We start from the raw sequence: 19,001 nt of genomic DNA on the forward strand, positions 1-19,001 counted from the left end.
TATAATTATAATTATTTTTATTGTTGTCGTTGTATTATCAAAATTCGTCACCCCTGTTTCTACGCCCTTGAATATTGGAAAGTACGCGATATCAAACTGTTGAAAGAGTTGTCGTTCATTAAGTCGATTAAGCTACAGTGTAATCGCTGTTCGAATAAAGACTTTTGAAAATGGATAAAATTGAATATAACTAATCGTGACAAAAAAAAATCAAATTTCAATACATAAAATGGTCAGTTCTATAGATCCTTGCGTCATTTCGATAAATCGAATCATTTCAGTAATTCAGGGTATCCGTTGTTTTGGGTCCTTTCGGGTAAATCGGTGCGCTCATCCTCACATCGAGGCTACTTTCGTTTCGGGTTTTTTGTTTTTTTTGGCGACTCGTGCAGTTGTGGAAAAAAAGACAGACAAGTAAGTTTTCACTGAATGTGTATAATCACAGGCCTCTGAACTTCTATCAATAAGCCGCTAAATGTAGGGGAAGAAAAAGATATATACCCTATCTATATATTTGTTATAAGTATATCTTTTTTATATATTTATTATAAATATATCTTTTTCTTCCCCTACATTTACCGGCTTATTAAATTTCTATCAATAAGCCGGTAAATGTAGGGGAAGAAAAAGATATATACCCTATCTATATATAGGTAGGGTATATATCTTTTTCTTCCCCTACATTTACCGGCTTATTGATAGAAATTCCGAGGCCTGTGGTATAATATTGCTAACCATAACAAATGTTCCATCACCTCCCTGATCAATCATATATATAATCGCTTTAATTTGAGACTAAATAATCCTTCTGATAATCATTACTATCCTCCATGTCCTCCGATATTTAAACATCTTTGTATTTAGCTGCAGGTCTGTAGCTCCCAGTCTGAAAAAATTCGGATGGATGACCTGGGGGCTACAGTGCCACCCACTGAAAAAATTGTGTATTTATTGCTCGCAAAATCAAAACAAATACACTAGCCTAGGATAAGAACTACAGATTTTAAGAAATACATTAGCAGGATGATCTAACAACAGAATTAAAGCAAGTGTGACACACAAATATGACAATTTTAATTATGACAAGTGATTGAAATTGGTCCAGAAATGAATTATATCTCAAGATTCCTTGAAATTATCAGTTGAATTATCAAGTCGATCCAAATCTCTGCTGAGATTATACTACACCCTATAAACATGTCACGGTCTCATTTAATTAGAAAACTACATAACTTTAATGATGATACCACTGACTATAACGCCTGATGGTCCTTACACGCCATGCATTTCATGATCTCAGTACAACAACTTCTTGCATGAACCAAGAATGTATGTTCATTTGCCCTAAAATGTGTGTGCCCTTGACGCTGTTCATCCTAGGTCCGTTATCTCTTGACTCTGCTCTTGACTCTGTTCGCCTAAGGTATGTCCGCCTTGTTTTGATAAAGAAATATTGTATTATTTATATTTTCATATTCTGATTATTTTAAACTTTGGGCCAAAATGAAATAAGTTGAATTGTCTCCCGCCCCATTAAATAAGTGGAATTACCCTGCAGATAAAATTTTATAAGTAAATAATAAATAACTTTTTCTATATATATGAAGAATTTTTATTCTTAACCAATTTTTAGTTAGTTAAACTTCAAGTTTGAAAAAAAAAAGATTCCCTTCCTCCTTCCTGGGTCTAGAAACTTCCAGGTGGCAATTCCAAACATTTTTTTAAGGATGGCCTTGTATGTGAAGAGATACAGGTGACAATGTATGGCTTTAACTTCGATCTCTCAAAGTTCTTGATCTCTCGAAGTGAAATCATGGTTTCAGTTTTTTTCTCTATATAACTAAACAAATTTACTGTTGATCTCCCGAACTCTGATCTCTCGAAATCCTTGATCTCTTGAAGTAAAACCTGGGTCCCGATACACATATTTCATTGTTTTTCACTCTTGATTACTGGAAGTGGTTGCTGTGTACACACGCGACCGATCAAGTGTATAATTATAGCTACGTGTGGACCTTACCTGCATGGTCGAGTGAACACCTGGGGCTAACGTTTTGAATATAAACTTCTGGCTATTTTAAATTTAGAACCAAAATGACCTGATCAAAAATTTCAGGATTTTTTCAAACTTTCAATCTCTTGAACTCTTGATCTCTCACATGGTTTGAGTTAATATATATTATTATACAAAAGAGCACTATTACAGCACCTTTACATAATGCTACATAGAGTTAATACACGTATTTAGATTCTCATCCTGATTTACAAAATTTATGGGGCGAGTGGGTGAATTTCACTTTTTGTTTTTTAAAAAACATCTTTTTTTTCATTAATGTTCTAGAAATAACAACTGCTCTACTTTTTAAAATGTTAATGCTAATATGATTTTTAATTCTATTGTATTTCAATGCAACTGTTAATACATTCTTTATGTTAACAAACATGACTGGAATCAAACGGTAATCCACATGTTAAGCAGCCATTAAAATGTTTTGAATTTTTTGTATACTGAGCCCAATTTATTTTCCCGAAAATTTTTCACCTCACAATTTTCAAAAAAAAAAAAAAAATAAAGTACATCGAGCCAGGCCACTTTTACAGGGGCAGGAGTGAAAAAGATTCTCAAAGTTCATTGTATGTGGCCTAATAATGACCTGATAACGATACAAAGACTTATTGTGAATCATTTATCTAATAATGGTTGACAGAAGCTTAAATTGATACAGTTTCATGTTTCATGTTCCATCTAAGTATTAATCTCATTTAGAGATCAAAGGATTGTGTTGAACTTGTGCTTGGGTATATAAATTCCACAAAGATAGGATTGGTGCTCATCTGCTGCTCACCTTCTGCAATTTCGAAATGGGTCAATGTCTTAATTTCTTTGATTGTTTAAAGACATCATGTGAATCATTAAACAAAACATCTATAATTTTATGGAATCAAAATCTAACAATTAGACCAGTTACATCTTTTTTTTTTTAATTAAAATCATAAATGGTATGAAAAAGTTATTGAAAGTAAACAAGTTAATACAAAAATAAAATTTAATTAATCATTTAAGAAGTTAAGAATTAAAGAAATAAAGAATTTTATCTTAAAATAATGTGAATTTTGGACAAGGTTTAGGTGGAGTGTACAATGTTTAGGGCAACAATAATTAGAGGGAATGGACTCTGGGCAAACGGACTCCGGCAAACGGGTAAATAGGGTGAACAATTCCGATACCATGTACCATGGTCTACTACATGTTATAAAGATGCCATGGTTTGATTTTAACTATTTGATACATGAAACCATGGACTATAACAACCTTTATATATTTACAAATGAACAAATTTATTAAAAAAAGACAATATTTGTGACGTCATCACTACATTATGAAGTCACTGTGGTGATAACCTGTGACATTCTTATTTTCAATATGGTTTCAACCATCTTTAACCTTATTTTTAGAGCTCTTTCAAAATACCATCAATTTTCCCACTTGTTGACAGTCTTGTTTTTGTCAGCAGCTCGCTAAATCTAGATGCCTGTCGCTTTGCCAGCATCAAAGACAAGCTGCGGAAACATCTATGCAGCATGATTACATTAGAGGCCATGTCGCTTTACTGGTTTCAAAGAAATGCTTCCATTTTAACAATTATTCTGCATGAAGACTGTTAAGTATTTATTCACATAGGTACATGCATGCATATATACATGCGTTTACTGAGAAATGTTGTTTATGTATTGATTTCCTGAACATCGTATTACATGTTTGAATCATCTTTCTCTCTCTCTCTCTCTCTCTCTCTCTCTCTCTCTCTCTCTCTCTCTCTCTCTCTCTCTCTCTCTCTCTCTCTTATTCAAGTCATGAGCAGTGAATGTCTTAACTCCGCCCACTGCAATCTGATGATGTTACAGCATAGCTTTGTTCGTAGTTCACTGAACTGTATGGGGTTCAGGTGTCAACCAAGAAATATGTCAGTAGTAAATAAGTGCATTCTAATTGCACAATCGCCTTCAACTATATCAACACCAAATATTCAGCATGCTAAAAATTAAAAGAACTGAGGAACCTCACACTCATCTTCATGATCTTATGGTTTTGTGATTGCCATTGTGAAGATGTTGTTAACTTAACCAGCTTTGTTCTCTCTTTTTCTTGACATATTTGAATAAAGTCATTCTGAACATTTAAATAATTTTAGATGTCGGTTAAGAAAAATATTTGTTTTTCAACCAGCAGTACATTATTTTTGAATGCAGCTGCACTGTTCAAGCACATGCATTATTGTGGTGGTGGCTTGTCTTTGATGCTGGCGAAGCGACCAGCCATCTGAGTTTAGCAAGCTGTTGATGTAAACTTTGACTCTCACTGAATGGGAAAATCAATGGTTTTTTGAAACGCACTCTATAGCTCTTTATATAACTTTAATTAGACTTTGACCCGTGCATGCACGGGTTAACATTGCATATTATGTCAGGCATTTGTGAAATAGATACATCAAATTTGCACACCATGTTAACATTCAGAACTCTTGGAATTTTTCATATTAAACGCACTGAGTTAGAGTTATCTCCCATATTTACTTAATCTTTCATGAACAGAATATATACATGTAGCAAATTTTTAATGAAAATTTACACAAATTTGTATTATCATTTTTTAGTTTATCCATGCAAATGTGATATTGTGGAAACATAAAATAAAGAGCATCCCGTGATTTAGAGTGAATGTAATGCGCATGCGCAAGATTGTAAAATCTGAAAAATTCAGACGATTTCCCGATTTTTTAAAGGAATTTTCGTTGATTATTAATTAGCGAAGCATGAGTGAGAAAAAATAAAAAAACAAATTGGTAATCTTTAAATACCAATGATGTTAAAGATATATAAGACAAAAGACAGTACTCTTCTGATTTCTTGGTATTAAAGCTAAAAAATTCAAGTTTATTATTTTAATATAGTAGTATAGATTATGCATAATACCACATGTATTCCTAATTATGGGCATCCAAGTTGCACTTGTAGTAAGTAGGGAATTTGACTGTATTTTGAATAATGCAGATTGTGATCATTTTATTTAAACATCTAAATTGTTAGGATGATATAATAAATTTCTTATAAGCTCAATTCTTTGGTGATTTCAGCATTGTAAAATTTCTAGCATAAGCTGAATCAAATATTCTTGTACCGGTAATTGTTTATTTTTATCAGTATATCATCTGCCCACTTAATGAGGCCGGGTCTAATTTTTTCTGCCCTAGATTTTTGAATGAAATTTTTTACATAAAAAAATAAGTCATTTACCACATCGTTTGTTTGAGGGGTCATCTCAAAGTTTGTTAATTTTTAACATAGGACCCTATGGGATTTTGATTGAAATGTATCAATTTTGCACATTTTTTACATTTTTTTAAAATTTCTGCCCTAGGGATTTCTTTTTTTGTTCTACACATTAAAGTTATTGCTAAAAGGCATCAAATGGTCAAATAAAAAAACCTTTTACCTCCTGGTTTGTTCCAGGGGTCTTATCAAAGTTGATTTTTGTATGCCCAATTTCCCAGATTTGTCAGATAATGGCTATTTTTTTATTGATAAAGGCGGAAATGGTGATCTTTATAGATTTATTAGAACATTCAGATATATTTAAGTAATAAATAAATATATAACATCACATAATAAGGGTCATTAATATAAAATACATGGTTACTGTCTTGAAATATATGAATTAAGCTATGTTTAGGTGGGTTATGAAAACGTGACAGAGGGCTAGGCTTGCAGAACCCTCTTCACGTTTTCAACCCGAGCCCAGATATAGCTTATACTTCAAGACATTTATGTTTACTCCACAATATAACATTAATTTTACGCATCAAACGAGCTATTTTCAACAAATTTCGCTGAATATCTGCAGTTGAAACTATCACGCCATGGCGTTAACCAAGCAAAAACATGACGTCACAATGCAAATGAAACGCTGCGCGAAAGCGTGCGTACTCGTTCTGTACTCGGCCTCGTTAAACCAAACTGAGACTGCATGTCATGTCATTGCAGTGTTTGTCCAATGAGGTCAAGGTCTCAATGTAATCAATAAGTAATTGATATACTTAGGCCATGTTCTTTGGAGGGGAGGGGGTGACCTTCAAATGATCTCTTGCAAATAAAATGAAAATTGTCCCAAAATAGACACATCCCCTAAAACTATATATGTTTTACCTGCTCACATCAAGATGCATTTAGTGGAAAGTTGAATACAGATGCATTGAGTGGCGGGTTGAACTAAGATGTATTAAGTGGCGAGTTGAACAGAGATGTATTAAGTGGTGGGTTGAACATAGATGCATTGAGTTGTGGGTTGAACAATTAATTACCTTTGGAGTCATTCCCATCATCCAATTTTTATAATAGGGTAATTATCTTGGACATGGTTGAGATCCTTATCCCTAAATCATATATTTCTTTTCATATGTATTCACCAAATCCTCCTGGTTCAACCAAAACATCAAAAACGTTATTTGTACATTGATTGAAATAAAATTGGGTGTTTTTTCTTATTACAGATCATAACCTCGTCTTTTGATAATGCTTGCAAGTTGCATCATGATTAACTGCTTAACAGAGGTCCATGTTTTTTTCTAACATAAAGTATTCTGTGGAAAACAATACCAGTAAGTTGTTTGTCAATTTAAATTTAATCATTATGATAATATTAGATTTTTTATTTTAATAGAAGATTTATCTGTAATACAAATGCACTAGTAATGACACACTATTCTTTAAAGGTGATGTTTTTCAATTACATTTTGCAACATGATGCTTTAGTGATTAAACTATTAAGCTATGTATTGTCTTTATGTCTTTAATGATTTTTATGCCCCTCTTTGAAGAAGGGAGGGCATATTGCTTTGCTGCTTTCTGTCGGTCGGTCGGTCCACCAACAGTTTCCATTCATTTTCTTCGCAGAGGATGAACATAATTATTGAAATGAAATATGGTATACAGGTTTATCATGATAATATCTAGGTCAAGTTCGATATTGGGTACGATCGAGCAATTTTCGACAGAGTAATGGCCCTTGGATATAGAAAAATTCCAGTTATTTGCAGTTTCCGCTCATTTTCTTCGCAAAGGATGAACATATTAAAATGAAATTTCGTATACAGGTTTATCATGATAATATCTAGGTCAAGTTCGATATTGGGTACGATCTAGCAATTTTTCGACAGAGTTATGGCTCTTGGACGTAGAAAAATTCCAGTTATTTGCAGTTTCCGCTCATTTTCTTCACAAAGGATGAACATATTGAAACGAAATTTGATATACAGGTTTATCATGATAAAATCTAGGTCAAATTGATATTGGGTACGATCCAGCAATTTTGGACAGAGTAATGGCTCTTGGACATAGAAAAAATCCAGTTATTTGCAGTTTCCACTCATTTTCTTCACAGAGGGTTCACATATTGATATGAAATTTGGTATAGAGGTTTATCTAAATAATGTCTAGGTCAAGTTTGGTTTTGGGTATGATAGAGCAATTTTCGACAGAGTTATGCCCCTTGGACTTACAAAAATTCCAAATATTTGCAGTTTAATTACATTTTCTTTGTGGATGTTTCAAAGGGAGGGGGGCATAAGGGTTTTACAAACATCTCTTGTTATGAATAAAATGAAATAAATAAAGGATTTCTACATTTTATTTCATTCACTGAAGGTTTGAAAATATATTTCAGGTTGCAGTGTTTGGTATGACCTCACCTTGTATCCACAGCTGAGTATTATCAACAGTCAAGTGGATGGTTAATGAACAAGCCATTGCAGACCTATCCATTGAAATAAAAAAAGACTCCTAATCCACTGACTACCTCAATCAATTTTTGGTGGAGTTTGCCATTTGATGATGATTGGAGATATAGTTTCAGGCTCAGAAAATTCAAAAATTGTACTTATTGAGGATTCCATTGATGCAAATGGCCGCAATGTTCTCCTGTCGTACATTGTATCCCTGTCAAAGATTACAGAGGAAGTTCACCTTTTGTTGTTTGATGTCCGAGGCCAAGACACCCAGGAAGCATTAAAATCACTTGGAATTCAGAATGTCAAAGTACACAGAGCGTCTACAGATCTCCTACAGTGGGATCAGTCACAGGGAATAGGTCTACATACTGACATCAAGGCCTACATCAGAGAGAGACTGTCACCAGGAATAAAATCTGTATCAGTGGTCATTGACTCTCTTAGTCCTTTATTGACACATACATCTCCTTCCTTCACATGTAAAACTCTCCATGAACTTGCATATTCTGAAGCTCTAAGGTCACAGGTTCAACAGGTGGTGACTACTCCAACTGGGACTACTGGACTGACAACAGCCTCTCCTTGACTCATCATACATGTACAACAGTTCACAGGATGGTTCCCATCACAACACCTTATGCAATGTTCTGCTGCAATATTCTCCATAAAAAAGTATCTGGAAAAGTTGTAAAAATCAGAGAGAGTTTTAATATTACTGAAGAATATCAAGTTACAGAAGTAGCAGAGGTAAAGCAAACGTCACAAAATCTACTTGCTGATCAAAACCAGTTGGACCCAACCGCAAATCTCACCTTCAATTTATCATTGTCTGACAAAGAAAAAGAGGCACGAAGCCAAGTCATTCTCCCCTATACTTACAATAAAGAAAGACAAGAGTGTGTCCTTGCAAAATCTGTCGGTGAGGGAAAGATATTTTATCAACCAGATGAGGCAGATGACTTCGATGAGGAGGACCCTGATGATGACCTTGACATTTGAACAAAGAAGTTAATCCAACTTTAGAAGAACTTAATTTTAGATTGCTTGACCCATGTGTACACATTTTGAAGTGTTCAAATTCAATTAAAATCAAAATTAAAAAGATTAAAAAAAAAAAGAAGCCAGTGCATAACTTTAATGAATATTAAATAACTTATGACTATCAGTTGTATGGTTTATAGCTTTTTAGTGACTCAGGTGACCTATTGCAATTGATCTTCGTCCGTTGTCGTGCGTTAACAATTTAACATTTTTGACTTCTTGAAAACTACACGGCCAATCGTTACCATTTTTGGTGGGAAGCATCTCTATGGTAAGAAGAATCTAAATTGTGAAATTTATGGCACTACCACCCCTGGGGTGCCACGGGCGCGGCCAAATATGCAAAAAAAGCCAAATTTTCAAAAATCTTCTATTCTACTCCCACGCATGTGAGGAAAAAACTAGTTGCATGGTTATGATGTCCATGAGGCCCTCTACCAAAATTGTGAAATTTATGGCCCCTGGATCAGGGGTTCTGGCTCTAGGGTGGGGCCAATATGGCCATAAAGTAAAAATGTATTAAATCTTGGAAAATCTTCGTCTCTACTACCATATATATTTTTAAAAAACTAAATGCATGATTATGATGTCGATGAAGCCCTCAACCTAAATTGTGAAATTCATGACCCCTCGATGAGGGGTTCAGGCTCTAGGGTGGGGCCAATATGGCCAAATAGTAAAAATGTATTAAATCTTAGAAAATCTTCCCTACTCTCATAAATATTTGTTAAAAACTGAATGCATGATTGTGATTTCCATGAGGCCCTCTATCAAAATTGTAAAATTCAAGACCCCTTTGTTAGGTGTTCAGGTTCTAGGGTGGGGCCAATATGGCCATATAGTAAAAATGTTTTAAATCTTAAAAAATCTTCTTCTCTACTCCCACACATGTGGGCAAAAAACTGAATACATGGTTATGATATCCACAATCTCCTTTACCTAATTTGTAAAATGCATGGCCCCTGGGTCAGGGGTTCAGGACATGAGGGGGGGGGGCAATATGGCAATAAAGTGTTAATGCATATAATGTTCAAAAATCTTCTTCTCTATTCCCACACATATGTATAAAAAACTGACTAATAATTATGTTTACCAGGAAGTCCTCTACTGAAATTTTAATTTTCATGTCCCCTGGAGTATAGGTTTTGACTCTAGGGCAGGGCCAAAATGGATGTATAGGTGTTAATGCATATATTGTTAAAAAATTATCTTCTTTACTCCCACACACCTGAAAGGAAAACTGAGTTCATGATTTTGTAGACCAGATCTTTTAGTTTTTCACCAAATTTATAGGTTTCACAGTTCTTTTTGAATTAAATATTGTTGTCATTACAAATTTAAAATTGTTCTACTCCAGTATGAAACCTAATTAATTAGATGCATATATGAGACTCCATGGCAAGTTTGTGTATGGGATATATGCTACTCAGGTGACCGTTAAGGCCAATTGGCCTCTTGTTTAAGCATGTAGAAGATACGCTACACACTTTATGTCATGTAATCAAATTATTACATAACTGGATGCTTAGTCAAAGCACTACCTATTATGAATTAAAGTATTGAGAGTACTGTGGTTTCATTAATATTCAAGATTATCAATTTTCGTAGATGAAGTTAAAATCACAGTTTCAATGATAGGTAAATTCGTGACCAATAACCCTATCAATACCAAATGTAAATAGAAATTGCACTTTGATGAATGTTTAATTTCATGGATCAACTAAACTACGAAATCCACGAAATTTGGTATTCAACGAATATTGATGAAACCACAGTACTGAAAGCTGGGACTGTTTAATTTATGTTGTCACATTTTTTTGACAAGAATGACAAATTATCTAAACTATTATAGTAAGTTTTTTATGATGCATCTGGACCTACATATGGACTTTAAAGACTTGGATGCTGAATCTGGGACATGAATTTCAGGTGCTGAAGTAGGCTAAGGTTTTTGGAGTGGGTTAAAGTTTTTGGTACAGGTGCCCTTCGATAGCAGTTTCTTAATTACTACCGGTCCTAACTTCACCAAACTTGCATGGATGGTGCATCATATGATACTGATGCACTTGACAGGTATGAATGCTGAACCCGACCCATGAGTTTAAGATGCTGGAGGAGGTTAAGGTTTTAAGGGTTTTTTGGAGTAAGTGTCCTCTGATTATTATATCTTAGTAATGACTGGCTTTAACTTCACCAAACTTATATGGATGATGCATTTTATGATACTGATGCACCTGACAGGCTTGAATGCTGAATCTGAGCCATGGGTTACATATGTTGGTTGAGGTTTTGTTTTTTTAAGAACGGGTCACATGTTTAATAGGCAATAGTACTATCTGAAACAAGCATAGTGTATTTAACTATAATATAAATTAATTGCAAAGGTACTTTCAAATGCAGAGCCTGATCTCCATTATCAATGATGCTAAAAATATATTTTAGTTATAACTGGTCCTAACATAAACAGATTTGCATGGATTGCATCTTATGATACTGATGCCCCTGACAGGCATGAATGCTGAATCTGACCCATAGGTTTAGGATGCTGATGGAGGTTATATTTTTAAGAGCTGGTTAATTTCAAGTTTTTGGAGCAGGTGCCCTCTGATGATTATATCAAAGTTGTTACTGGTCCTAACTTTACCAAACTTGCACGGATGATGCATGCTATGATACTGAGGCACCTGACGGGCTTGAATGCTGAATCTGAGCCATAGGTTTGGGATGCTGGATGAGGTTTAGTTTTTTGGATCAGGTCACATGTTTTTTAGATAATAGCTTGCATAGTTGATTTAACTATAATATAAATGAATGGCAGAGGTAGCTTGAGATGCAGAGCCTGATTCCCATTATCAAGGATGCTAAAAAAAAACTCTGACACTTTAACCTGCTTGATAGATGTGTTTGTTGATAAATGATATAACATGATTCCTATGATATTGTATTGTAAAGTACAAAGTCTTTTATGATTAGTGTAATATATATAGTACCAGTATCGGTAAGGTCTTGATTACTGGTGTTATCACTGGTGTTATAATTTTTTTTTTAGTTGAGATCAACACAAAATGTAACATTTCAAAATGTTACGAATATGAATCGGGGGATGTATTCTTATCTCTTGGAATCTAAAGCGCTTACATTTACAATATCAAAATTTAAAAATGAAATGGTCGTCATTTTTTCCGGTTCCGGTTTAATATTTTCCGGCTCGTTATGGTTGGTGTAATTATGTTAAATGTCAATGTTAGGGATGACTAATTAGCACAGCTACGTTTGATAACCTGTAAACATCCTATATATAAAATATCAATTTAAAATTGTTCTAGTTCGTGAAAATTAATCAACATGAACCATAATCGATAAAAGATGATGATTTCAACGAACGAAGTCCATTTCATGTAAACCAAAAAAAATTGCAAAGAATTGCAATGATTTTGTGCCTTTCCTGAAAATCATTAAAATTAATGCAGGAGCTTGCAATTAAAACATATCTGAATTTTAAGTGAAATACCATATTTTTTCTATTTAAAATATTTTTTCATAATGTACCATTTCGTGTAAATTCATGATCAAAATTGGTGTAGGGAATTGCAACAAGAGTTCTTTGAGTTTTAGATAAGACAAAAATGTGTTTTCTGTATAAAATATTCATTCATAATGTAAAATTCCACGTAAAGCAATCAAAATTGGTGTAGGGAATTGCACAAGAGTTCTCTGAATTTTGAGGAAAACACAGTATGTTTTTCTGTACAAAATATTCATTTATTATGTACCATTCTATGTTGATCAATCAAAATTGATGCAGGAAATTGCAATAAAAAATATTCCCTAACCTCTATGTAAAAAGTAAATGTGGTTTAAAAAAAAAATTAAATTGTACCAGTCCGTGCAAATCAATCAAAATAAGTCATAAATGATGCAGATGACTGTAATGAAAAAATTCTCGGAATTGTAAATTCAAAAAACAAAAAGTCGTTCATGTATATTGGAAGACTGTATGCGATTTAGATTAAAAAGATTTCCAGACAATGACATTTTTACATGTTTTCTTTAGATTTTGTGACTCCCTGCATAATTCTGAAATTTTGATATTAAGGCAATTTAAAAGCAGTGTTGCAGTTTAAAACAGCATAGACTTTACAGTATTACAGTATGAACGAAGTCAAATTCAATAAAGTCAATTTTATACGTCTTGAAATTATACCAATTACTATTCATTTTCATATGATATAATATTTCAATTTACACAACTATATATAGTACTGTGTAGTTACAGAGAACGATACCGTCTAGTCAGTATATTTTGGTTCAAGACTTCAGGCGTTTATTTACTGGCTACTGAACCTTTTTAATTTATATATATAAACCTTCAACCAAATGAACCGACGAACTTTTGAACTTTTGGATTACTGGACCATCAGGATAATAAACCCTCAGACTCTAGCTGTGTATACTGGACCGTGATCGCTTCCATGACCATTATTACCCAAAAATACCAAAACTCGGGTTTATAACACCGTGTATACACACTGCTAAAATAAATCGATTGGTTTTTAGAGTGGTGGAACTTGAAGGGGGTGCACCCCCCCCCCCCCAACACACAGCTCCCTTAAAAAAGTAAACAAAAGATAGGTAGAAATAGGAAGAAGAAAATCAACCAGACATGTGAGAAATTTCTCAAAAACCTACATACACATTTTATATCAATACAAAAAATTGCTGTAAATATGTTTGTGCATCTTTGGTTGTCGATACTCATGGAGTGCGGGAGCACCATTGCAGATCCTAATTTCATGCTTTCGTTTAGACTTATGTAAGGTATCTCCAGCTCTTTGTAATTATGGGTTCAAACTTAAATTTGTCATTATATTTCACAAGTCAAACATGTAAGTGTTTCAAAAATTACAAAAAGTTGCCAGTCTTCCATACATGTGTTCCAATTTGAAGATCACCACTTATATATACATATAACCCAAATGCAATTCATTCAAAATTCGAATCAGAGATTTATTACGAATATTTCATGGATAAAATCAAAAACATACGAATGCATGTATCACTTTTATATGACAAATCATTCACATTAACACAGAAATTAATATTGTTATAATTAAACCAACTTAGATTCATTTATAAGACATTTTTATCTATTGCTATGAGAAGCGGCATTAAATTTTACACAATTTTCTCAAAATAAAGCTCTAATATTTCAAATCCATGGTTTCAATCACAGAAAAAGATTTATAACTGAGTAATGTTGGTTCTTAGGATTTAATAAATTAAAATAAAATGATACCTTTCCATAGAAATAAATTTAGTACAATCATTTTAACAACCCCATCCCCAACCAAAAAATCTCGAAATTTCATCATCTTTATCATTCATTGAATTAGATGGTAAAAAAATGTTTCCATGGTTCAGTAATCTAAATTCTATACACAAGGTAAATCATTTTTTAATTCTACACCTTAAACAATAAAATGTAGAGGTCCATTAGCCACATTTTTCACCAGTTAATAAAATATTGATTGGAAAAACGGTAAACTGCAAGACATGTACACTTTTATTATACGATAGTATACTAATATACTAGTCAGCCACATAAAACATATCATGCATTTAAATAGCTGGTGTTTCTAGCAGCCCAAAATCCCTCCTCCCTCTGAAAAACCCTGCATAAAGAAACCGATTGACCACACCCGCCCATTAAAGTTCTCTACGTGTCAAGAAGATAGGTACTTTTACCCTGTATCAGTGGTGCAAGTGGGTGACAGTCATTGCCCCTTACCTCTGAATGGGACATCAGTTTATCGCAGTTTAACGCTCATCCTAAACTTGTTCCCAATTTTAGTTGGGTGGACTGAGACAATGTACATACAGATAAGTTGCCTTTATTGTTAAAAGTCAAAAGTAACAGCTAAAAACATTGAATGACCACCGACCTATTTATTAGTGGCCTATAAACTAAATCCTCTTACATATCTTTAAATGTTTTTGTTCAGGACAATATTAAAGGTTGATTACCAGTTACTTATGCAGTAATCACTCATGAATAATTTACCCTGTCTTTGAAATCTTCTATGAGTTAGATAACAAACATAATTTAAGCTTATATATATATACCAGTTATTCACAAATCAAGGCCTTAGTAATACATATCAAAAACGATGCAAAAAATGTTTACCCTTAGTCAAATACTTTAAGTATATGCTTTCTCTGCATAAAAATCATTGGTGATAATGAAAAAAACATCTTATGTACATTATAGACCTTTAACTGGTTGTAGTATTATTTTTCAAACTTAAACAGTAGGTCAATGACTTTTTGAGTTAATGCCGTTGAATATATTTTAAAAAAAATTAGAAAAATTCCTTAAAATTTTTAAACTATGATTGAGATTTTCTTAATCGTGAAAAATGTACATATAGTTATTCTTTTTTTTTTTTAAAATTGAAATACAGTTTATGATTGTTAGTGTTGTTAGTGGTACTAAGTAAAAACAGAAGATTAAGTTTTCAGTTACTCTTTTAGGAAAAAAATATATTCCGGTTCGAACTTCCTCAGTCTATAGATTTTCAAATCCCTACCCAGTTCTGATTCAATTAAACACAAAATTGAGTGATGAAGTACAAAAAACATCTATTGAATTAAATTACCAATTTTGATATTATTTTGCTGGCATAGAATTTGTATGAGGTCAATGATAAATATTTTGAGATATGATTTCTTTGTCGTTAAAGAACATTTTTTAAAATATTTTTTTGCATCGCGTGTCATATGGTTGTCTTAATGATTAAGTGATTAAATACCAACAGAAAAATGCAAAATTACATTGGATAAAATATTAAAACTTATCTTTTAATAGTAAAGTACTGTCAAAATGTTTAGGCAGAAAACAAAATCTGCAAAAATTAAGTCCAATTGTTTTGCCTCGGACTAGAATGTCGCGACGTCATTGGACGAAACGCGTCACGTGGCTGCCTTACAAATTTCTTTAAAAGGCAAGCGTCAAAATTTATAGCGCAACATGGCGGACGTAACGTTATTTGAACTGATTTTCTAAACAAACGTTTTTTTACATATCAAACTTTAGGTCCTCGACAAAACAAAACACTTATTAGGTTTGTTACTGACTGTTTAAAGAAATTTGTGGGGTCGGTAAAGTCCATAGAAGGCGAGGCGGAGCCTCGCCTTCTATGGACTTTACCGACCCCACAAATTTCTTTAAACAGTCAGTAACAAACCTAATAAGTAATAATGTCCTCTCTTTTGTTATAAGTCCATTTTTGTTTGAGCCTTATTCCATGATAAAGTAAAAAAAATATCGAATAGTGTGTAAAGGTTAATTCATTTCTTATGGTGTTTAAAACAAATTTCATTCATGACATTGATCTTTATAACAAACCAAATTTGACAAATTATATAAATTTTTTAGAGTTAATATACATTAAGATATTCAATATATGCGTACATGTATTTTCAGTAAGACCCTTGAGTTTATAAACGGAGATGATCATATCACAATATTTTAGGAGTGATAGTGGTATACCACTCGTAGATGACACTGAAAATTTCGGTGTTACTGAAAATTACTCTGGTGTTAGGTTGGGTCTGATCGGTACTATAAACCCCAGTGGCAATAGAAGAGCGATCGAAACTAATATGGCGACCAAATGCTTTTATGAATTCATGTCAGCTTAAAATATTTCACAGTTAGTTACACAGAGAATATTTCGAGTTCGGCAATATTGAGGGAATTATTAGATCCCTGGGTCACTCTGAGTCTGACGTATTGACCAACATCCGGAGAACCGCAACATATTTCTACCACTTGTCCATTGACGGCGGGTCCTCTAAAGAATCCAAACTGCTCGTATGTGCTAGTGTTGTTTGATATTTCGTATATGACGTCATGAAATCTCTCACCTGAATGATGAAAAACAATTTGATCAAACCTGCTTTAAAAACAGCCTTTATAATTTATAGTTTGCTCGCTCTTGTGCGTATTAAAATAGATAAGAGCTTATGCAGACATAAAATATATTACCTAATGTATCTATTCTCACGAACACACGAACAAACGATATCTTTGACATGTTCACCAAATCAACCATAATCCAGGGGGTAGGTTCCAACTGGGAGTGAAATATTTGTACAGCCTGTATACTGATCACTCCATCTGTTGCAAAGTCTGGACTCCATTTTGAAGTGTTGTTGGAATACACTGATGACACTAGAGGGCGTTTGTTTAAGGCTGCGTTAGTTTTCCATTCCATCTCTACAAAAAATATAACATTTGATAATAATATTTATATAATGAAAAATAAACAATTCTTTATCTATATTTCAGGTGCTGCAACGCACGAAAGCCCATTTAGTCCAGATAAAAAATGATAATCCCAATATTTTCATTGCTTTTTAACACAGTAGTTCTTGAGTTTTAACAAAACCTTTTAATTAAACGTAGTCACGTTTCCGAGTAAATGCAAATAACATCCCGATTAAACGCAATGAAATTATTTCCTTTGAGCTGGTGACAAGAAGCTTTCGTAACGCAAGCCATGAATCTTTCTACGACCAATTAAGCATTGTTAAAAATTAACAAATTCTCAAACCGTAACACTGCCACCCTGGAATCACGGCGTCCATGTTGTATTGAAATCGACAATTCCTCCGACACTGCTTCTTCTGATTGTCATAGAAAAACGTAACGTCCTTTGATTCTCGGCTCAGTGCTGTACAGTGAAGTAAACTGGATACATGCGTTTCTGTACAATTGATGATGGAGATATACGACTTGGTGACTTGCCTATACCTTTGTGTTGTAGCACTGTTTACAAATCGAGCAGACAGAAAGATAAGTAATTTTAAGAACTTCATACTTTCAATGTTGAACTCAGAATCGGGACTTGCTTATCTCCAAACACATTATTTAAAGTGGTTGGTGTTGGTAACCCAACGCGGGATTCATTCTGATGCAGAAAACATAATTTCACGGAACCAGTTTTGCACAATTACTGCACTCTTTAAATCCAAAGGACGAATATTAAAATTTAATGGATTTTTGCTAACATGAAATTAGATATATACATTATTTTACACTGTGCCAGATAGTTATGTCATTGCCAATGTTTCTTCGCCAATCAATGGCCCTCAGGGAGGCATATTTACATCAAATAACATCAACTGTCATAAACTGACTCTTTTAGGGCGTTGGTGAAATTGGTAGTTTGAATACAATAATTTAAATATTCAATAAACTATGACTATTATCGCCGGTCATGATTTCCTATCCCAACATTGCATTGGCCAAGATACATTACTTCCAAGCGCAGTCAAGATTCATTTCCCGAGATTTTATATGATCGGGATTCGGCCAAGATAGCATTGCGCCAAGATGCATTACTTCCAAACGCAGTCAAGATTTACTTCCCAAGATATCAAAAGATAAAGACTTAATTTCCCAAGATTTCAAAAGATCAAGAATTACTTCACAAGAAGATCTGGATTCGGCCAAGAATTTTAAGTATGCAGATGCGAGATATAACGAATATCAGCCAGCTCGAATGAGCTGTGTGAACAGCTGGACTTGACTACAGACATAATTAGTCAGGAGTCATTGTTGTTCGATGTAAATATTTAGTGCACAATGCGTTATTTTAATTACTTTCTTTTCTCTTATAAAATGAAGCCTAGCCTCTCATTATCGAGGAAATTCGAGTTAAATCTTCACCAAGCAATAAATGTTATTTTATGATCTTGATTTCTATTAAATTTCTTAATTCTATCTAATACCTTTATCAACATATAGCTATAATAAATTTATTTTAATTACTTTCATTCCCCATATCTAATGTAATGAAGCAAGTATCTAATAATCGAGGAAACTCAAGTGAAATATCCACCACATGTATTAAGTAATGGGTGTCATTTATAATCTTAGTTTCTTTTAAATTGAATTCTTTGACATCATTAGTGGATGGTGACTAACATGTCACCAAGTTCTGAGGATCTTGATACAATGTGATAAAAGTTTTATATTCAATTGTTACACTAAGTGTGGAAAAATATGTATGTTGTAACATAAGTTCATTAACAATCAATTTGGTTCCCAGAGACATTCAATTAAGATATGTTGTACTATTTGTGCAGGTCACAGCGATGTACTAAACTGAT

The 19,001-nt window shown here is 33.4% G+C and overlaps 1 protein-coding gene and 1 pseudogene across 1 annotated transcript; one reads left to right on the forward strand and one right to left on the reverse strand.

Moving 5' to 3' along the window:
• The first annotated feature begins 350 nt into the window (after nucleotides 1-350).
• LOC128190999 (elongator complex protein 5-like) lies at nucleotides 351-8,904 on the forward strand (annotated as a pseudogene).
• Nucleotides 8,905-16,228: 7,324 nt separating this feature from the next.
• Nucleotides 16,229-17,774, reverse strand: LOC128179765 (uncharacterized). Its single transcript, XM_052847378.1, has 3 exons — nucleotides 17,441-17,774; nucleotides 16,873-17,103; nucleotides 16,229-16,751 (listed from the first exon to the last, which is right to left on the reverse strand). The coding sequence occupies exons 1-3, from the start codon at nucleotides 17,703-17,705 to the stop codon at nucleotides 16,543-16,545; spliced, it is 705 nt and encodes a 234-aa protein (XP_052703338.1). The 5' UTR covers nucleotides 17,706-17,774; the 3' UTR covers nucleotides 16,229-16,542.
• Between the last annotated feature and the right edge of the window lie 1,227 nt (nucleotides 17,775-19,001).

This window comes from Crassostrea angulata, chromosome 1 (assembly GCF_025612915.1).
Source record: "Crassostrea angulata isolate pt1a10 chromosome 1, ASM2561291v2, whole genome shotgun sequence".
Taxonomy (NCBI): domain Eukaryota; kingdom Metazoa; phylum Mollusca; class Bivalvia; order Ostreida; family Ostreidae; genus Magallana; species Magallana angulata.